This window comes from Syngnathus typhle, linkage group LG3, assembly GCF_033458585.1.
Source record: "Syngnathus typhle isolate RoL2023-S1 ecotype Sweden linkage group LG3, RoL_Styp_1.0, whole genome shotgun sequence".
NCBI classification, from domain to species: Eukaryota; Metazoa; Chordata; class Actinopteri; order Syngnathiformes; family Syngnathidae; genus Syngnathus; species Syngnathus typhle.
The window spans coordinates 4,304,676-4,310,801 of record NC_083740.1 but is presented as its reverse complement, the minus strand read 5'-3'; the positions used below and the strand labels follow the sequence as shown (position 1 = coordinate 4,310,801).

At 46.8% G+C, this 6,126-nt stretch overlaps 2 protein-coding genes across 2 annotated transcripts; one reads left to right on the top strand and one right to left on the bottom strand.

The window, feature by feature from the left end:
- Positions 1–252: 252 nt before the first annotated feature.
- On the top strand, positions 253–3,106 carry cfap97 (cilia and flagella associated protein 97). Its single transcript, XM_061273527.1, has 4 exons — positions 253–1,068; positions 1,357–1,628; positions 2,408–2,552; positions 2,635–3,106. The coding sequence occupies exons 1-4, from the start codon at positions 570–572 to the stop codon at positions 2,757–2,759; spliced, it is 1,041 nt and encodes a 346-aa protein (XP_061129511.1). The 5' UTR covers positions 253–569; the 3' UTR covers positions 2,760–3,106.
- A 32-nt stretch (positions 3,107–3,138) lies between these two features.
- On the bottom strand, positions 3,139–5,392 carry slc25a4 (solute carrier family 25 member 4). Its single transcript, XM_061273530.1, has 4 exons — positions 5,209–5,392; positions 3,825–4,311; positions 3,623–3,763; positions 3,139–3,533 (listed from the first exon to the last, which is right to left on the bottom strand). The coding sequence occupies exons 1-4, from the start codon at positions 5,317–5,319 to the stop codon at positions 3,376–3,378; spliced, it is 897 nt and encodes a 298-aa protein (XP_061129514.1). The 5' UTR covers positions 5,320–5,392; the 3' UTR covers positions 3,139–3,375.
- Positions 5,393–6,126: the final 734 nt, after the last annotated feature.

Below are 6,126 nucleotides of genomic sequence, written 5' to 3'. Positions count from 1 at the left end.
TTCCAGGGGAAGGTTTGTGGGTGGCTTTAGGCGAACATTTTCGAGGAATGTTTACATGCATTGGCTGATATTTTTGCGGAAAGGAGCTGATTTATTACACCTAAAAAAAATGTAGACCACGGCCCGTTTCTACGATGTTCATGTCCCATCTCGATCGCGAAACGATGACGCCAGTTGCTCGTGACATCTAGTGGACAAAATGTTGAATTGCATAAATACGTCATCTCCGTCATGGGCTGACATAATCCTTTAAATCCGCTGGACATTAACACGTAAGGTCTTTGACCAGTGTCATAGCGAGCTGTCATCAGTATGCGGCTTTGATTAAACCAGTTGTGTCACTTCTTTATCACATTCGTAAGAGCGATGACGCGATGATTAAATCGGAGATCGAGCTCCCTTCGAGGCTAGTTAGGCCTAGCTCGGAGTTTAAAATGTGTATCCAAGAGGCACAAATCTGGCAACCGCGACCCATGACAACCGTTGCCAGGAAGTGACGTCAGCCAGCGTACTTTCGTCGCTCTTCTTCCTGATTTTAAACGCCGCGCTCCAGTCTCGCCCGTACGGCCATGGACAATTCAAGTGACTTGGAGGGTGACGTCGACCACTCCTTTTTTGACAGCGATCGCGACGATGACAGAGACCGGGCTAGACGAGGCAGGAGCGAAGACAATGGCGCGGAAGAGAGCGGTTCCTTCGATGCCTTAGAGGACGGGGACAGCGACTGCAGCACGGGAGGCACCCGTCGCGCACCCGTGGGCTCGCGCTCGGCATCGGAAGTAACCAGCGAGCGGTCCTCCCGAGCCAGAACACTGCCGAGTTCTTACAACCTCTCGAGCCGCTACAGCTCGCCGGGAGCCTCGAGGAGGAGTGGCCGAGCACCGTCCGCTGGCGTCCCCAGCCGGGCGTCCAACAGGTTGTCCCGGGCTGAAGGGTCGGACTACACGCAGAGAGGCAGCCCGGCCTCCTCACCTTTCAGGGATAGCAGCGCCAAGGGGAAGCGGCGAGAGAGTGTGACGCCGACCCGAGCCAGCAGCATCCTCCGTCCAGAGGGAACCTTGAATGCAGGTGGAGTGCAACTGTCGATGTGACAGCTGACTGGTACATCGATACAGGGGCGTAGCTAAATATTTTTCAGTGGGGTGCACACTGGCCAGGGTGACACAATTCTTCAGCAAATATATTGAAAAAGCACTAAATAAATAGCTGTTGAAAATGTACAGCTAAGTAATTACAAAAATATCTATTCCAATTTGGCCACTTAAAAAAACAAAGCACAGAAATGTAATGAAAGAAAATGATAATAAAAGATAACCGAGTGACCTCGTTTGACGAGGATGTATAATTATGTTTCAGACACCGACTCCTTTGCCAGTGGAAGTTTCATGGAGGACAACCTCATCCTTCACTGCAGAGGACGCCCATGCAGGAAGAACTTCACCTTCAACAACAACGAGGTGCAACGCATCGACCACGAGAATCAGCGACTCCTGCGGGTGCTCTCCCGCATCTCCTTAGCGCCCGGTGCCATCGTCAACCAGTTCACCCGCAAGAACACCACCCCGCTCATCCCTCACAGCTCTGTCAACCGCCTGCGTGAGCAGAAACGCATCGAGAAGGACAACCAAGTGAGTTCAGCTTTGCTCTCCCGAAAGTGATGGCTTTGCGGATGTAGCTGAAGGGTATATTTCTGGGTACGATGCTCAAATAAGTCCACTGATGACTTGTAAGATTGAGTGGTGGTTGCTCAGCTGAGTTCTTGGAGAGTGGCTTCATTGAAAGAAGACACTTTGGACGGACGTGGACGGATGGTGGCAGCTGGGGAGGGTGGCGGCGCACCACAGCAGAACTCACTGTGACATTATCGGAAAATCCAACCACTGCAGTTCTTTTGCCTCTTCCCAGCCTATATCGTAGATATTCTTAATATGTTTTGCTCTTTGCTCCATATAGCTGAAAAACCAGTGTCCATTTGTGGTAAGCTAACGCTCACTGAATCGCTTGTTGCCGGGCAGAGTTTGTAGGGCTCTATCATACCTGCCCCATTGGCCAATGGTTTTGTTGGCTTATTCTAACCACGGCCATAAAGGGTGAGTGTTAAAAGTTAAATGGAGGTAAGGCTTTTAAAAGTTCACTTTGAACACGGCAGCCTCCAATCAAAAAGATGAGCCAGCCGCCATTTTGATTGTTCATACTGTGTATTGCGGTAAATAATTCTAAATACGTTCTCACTATTTTGAGCTGCTTCTTGCTTTGTGCTTCATCTCAATACTGTGTGTCGATGTTTGATGATTGGTCTTTTTGAGTATGCCCACTCTTTCACATCTTTGTCACTGTCTATTCCTGGATTGTAGTAATTGAATATGTGATCACATGTTCACTCACAGTGGCTTTGCTTTCTCTGCAGGCTCTCCTGAAGAGGTTGGAGTACGTCAAACCCACGCCGGCACTCAAACGTGCCAACCTGCTGTCCGACTACCAGCGTCAAGTTCGATTCCAGGCAACTCCTTGCGAAGTGTGCGACGCCGCCACCAACATACTTCCATCCAGCGGTATGACCTCACACACCAAAAAATAGTGTTAAACGGAGACGCATGTTTGGATGTGAAAATTCAATTTTGTCTTGGTCCACAGTGGCCGCCGGCTTGGCCTCGATACGGGGCAGCACCTCCCAGATTGGAACGCGAGTCACCTCGGCAAGCTCCAACACAGCCAGGTCTAAAGCCCTCCTCGCGGCCCGCCCACCTTTTTGTTGTTAGTCTTATATGCTGTACAGTGTGCATAAGTAGATTTTTTTTTTTAATGAAATAAAACATTCAAACGACATTTTGATTAGAGATTTCAAATTGAAAAAAAAACACTTTTGAAATTGGATAGGAAGCTAAAAGTAAATGATGCTGTATTAAAAGTCTAATTAATTAAATTACATGTCCTAATTGTAATGGTTGGTGAATCAAATCAAATGTGAAATTGTAAAATAACATTTGAATTTAAAATGTAAATACCACTTTTTCATTCGACAGTTAAGTGATGTCATATTTTCAAAACTAAAATTGTCTGAAAAATGTGTGATTAAAATGTGATTAAAAACATGTAAATGACACTATTTGTTTGACAGCAGTGTGTTATGGCGCCACATGGTGAGAAACTGTAAATCTTTATTATGTCAGCCGTTGGTTACACTTGGCACTCCCTGGCCACTTAATTAGGAACACCTCCACAATTCAATCTCAAGCATTGCATTTTGCAGGTGTACCTAATGTTGAGGCTGCGGATTTTTTTTTTTTTTTTTTTAGTTGCTCCCACACATGTAAAGAGCTGACTTAAGACTAGCGAGCATCCTGAAGGGTATCCATGGCGACGCACTGCGATGGCCTATGTGTACTTCTTGATCTCGTCGTATAGCACCAGCACAAAAGCTCCGCCCATCCCTCTGATCACATTGGACCAAGCGCCCTTGAAGAAAGCTTTGGAACCTTCATCCTTGAGGATCTTCCTCCAGCAATCGATTGTGCCCTTGTACATGATGTCAGCTGCGAGGAGTCATTTGATACAGCAAAATATTCCAGCCATGTTTTTCTTAAACTTGGATGAGAATAGACAGGTTTCGTGACAAGCTCACCTCCTCTGCGTCCAGACTGCATCATCATACGACGTCTGACGGTGTCGAAGGGGTACGACACAATGCCAGCCGCGGCCGTCACCGTCTGGGCGATCATCCAGCTGACCACGATGTGTGTGTTCTTGGGATCGGGAAGCATTCCTGTTGGCGTCGGAGGATAAATGTGAATCTTGGAGATTTATTTCACTGCATTTTGCCTTGCCTTTAGCTGTGTCAAAGCAGCCGAAGTAGGCGGCCCTGTAGATGATGATGCCCTGCACGGACACGTTGAAGCCCTGGTAGAGCCCCTTGAGCCCGTCCGCATTGAAGATCTTCGTGATACAATTCCCCAGGCCGGTGAACTCCCTCTCGGCCGTGCCCTTGCCAATGTCGGCGGCCAATCGCGTCCTGGCGAAGTCCAGTGGATAGACGAAGCACAGCGAGGTGGCGCCGGCCGCGCCGCCCGACGCCAGGTTGCCGGCAAAGTAGCGCCAGAATTGTGTTTTCTGGTCCACGCCACCGAGGAAGATCTTCTTGTACTTGTCTTTGAAGGCGAAGTTGAGGGCCTGGGTGGGGAAGTATCGGATCACGTTGGCCAGGTTGCCCCTCCAGAAGGACAGAAAGCCTTGTTCCTTTGGGATCCGCACCACGCAGTCCATGATGCCCTTGTACTGCATATCAACTGTGATCTGCTTACTGGCATGCTGGACCTGCACAAAAACAGGAGTACAAGTCTTAATATTCAAATTGACAAGTCAATTGATAACAAGTATAGATTGACAACATCACTGACCTCTATTTGTAACCTTCTGTCTACGCAATGCCCGGGTGTCCCAATATTTTTGTCCACGTAGCGTCTTCCCCACTGTCACTCGAGAACGGTCTGAGTATGAAGTTACAGTTCCCGAGTTAAATTTAGCGCTTCACTTTCACTGCTTATGCTTAAGTCGGGCTCTGAATTCAAGTACTAAATTTTGGCTCACAGATGGCGTTCGGCGGACTTTCAATGGTGACGCGTTCATAACAATGTTGTGAATTCCAAAAAAAAAAATCACATACTTACACGTATGACGCACAGTTAGACGTAGAGCAAGTTTTACGCACAAATCAAGATTCGACTCTGACACCGATTCGACTTACCAACCTTGCCTGACTTATTTCGTCTGGTGATAATGAGTCACCAACTTTTACGCACGAGAACGTTGGTTGATCCGTATCAGGAGCTGTCCTTGCTCCACCCACTAACTATTACGCATGACAAGATTAACTCGTTTCAGCAGTTGTTATTACTTTATTTTTTAACGTTACCGCACGCATTACGCATTATTTCAGGAGATCATTTTGACGACACGCTCATTGACGCGCATGACGTCCATACAAGCTTACGTCACCAACTTTTACGCACGGGAATACGGCGTTCTCACACTTGCTCTTACTTTGTACTTACTCGGTACTTTTACGCATAGATTACGCACCCAAATTTGGTTGGTTGGTTGCTTCAGACTGACGCACATTTAGACGCACAAATCGAACGCACTTGCTCTTGCGCACCACAGTGTTGCGCACTTATTTCAATATTGCGCACTTATTTCAATATTTGTCATTACCTGCAGTAAGAGTTTGACTCTTTCGATGGGTGCCACGGCTGTTTTGGAGATTGCGGCGGCCACACCACCGGCCAAGAAGTCTTTCAGGAAACTGGTCACCGCGTCCGACATGGCTGCACGCTTCACACACACGCAGCTCCTCCAGGATACCCAATGTGGCAGGTCCAAGTGGACGATGCGCCACCCACGCGTGTCCTAATATATGAGGGGAGCTGGTGTATCGCGAGAATTAAGAGCTGATGGATCTGCTCCTCGTCGAACCCGCTCACGAGGCTGAATTAATATCCGGGGTTGAAGTTCACGAGGAAGTTAAATGATGTGCGCACACACACATCGTGGGGACGTTTAAAGGACACGAGAGAGTAGAAACGATACGCTCACTTAATACGTGCAAATAATCTACGTGCAAGATTTTCTCGCATTTCTTATCTTCTCAAAAATTATCCAGTTTTAAATTGACCTTATTTGGTGTGTTTCTGTGTGAGTTTTTGTGTGACTTTTTATGATATATATATATATATATATATGAATATATATAACCCATATTCATAAATATACTAATTAAACAGTGTAGTCAATTATGAAAATTTTATTTAAAAAAAACAACCTGCACATTCACAAAATAATCCCATATATTATTTACATGGACACGATTAAACAAAAGTTTTCCCAGAATATGATCGAAGTGATTAAAATAGAGGCTTCAATAAATGCATTTCACTGGATAACCACAAGACGGTGCTGTTTACCAGTTCTTGAACTTCACACACCAGCCAGTTGATGGCACTGAAGAGCTTAGTGGCAACTCAAACAGCCACTTTTACTGGGCGACACATTAATAGAAATAACACAGCACTTTATTCGGCATTACCGTGGAGTGAGAAGCCCACTCCCTGAGTGGAGTCGCCCCCTCACCCC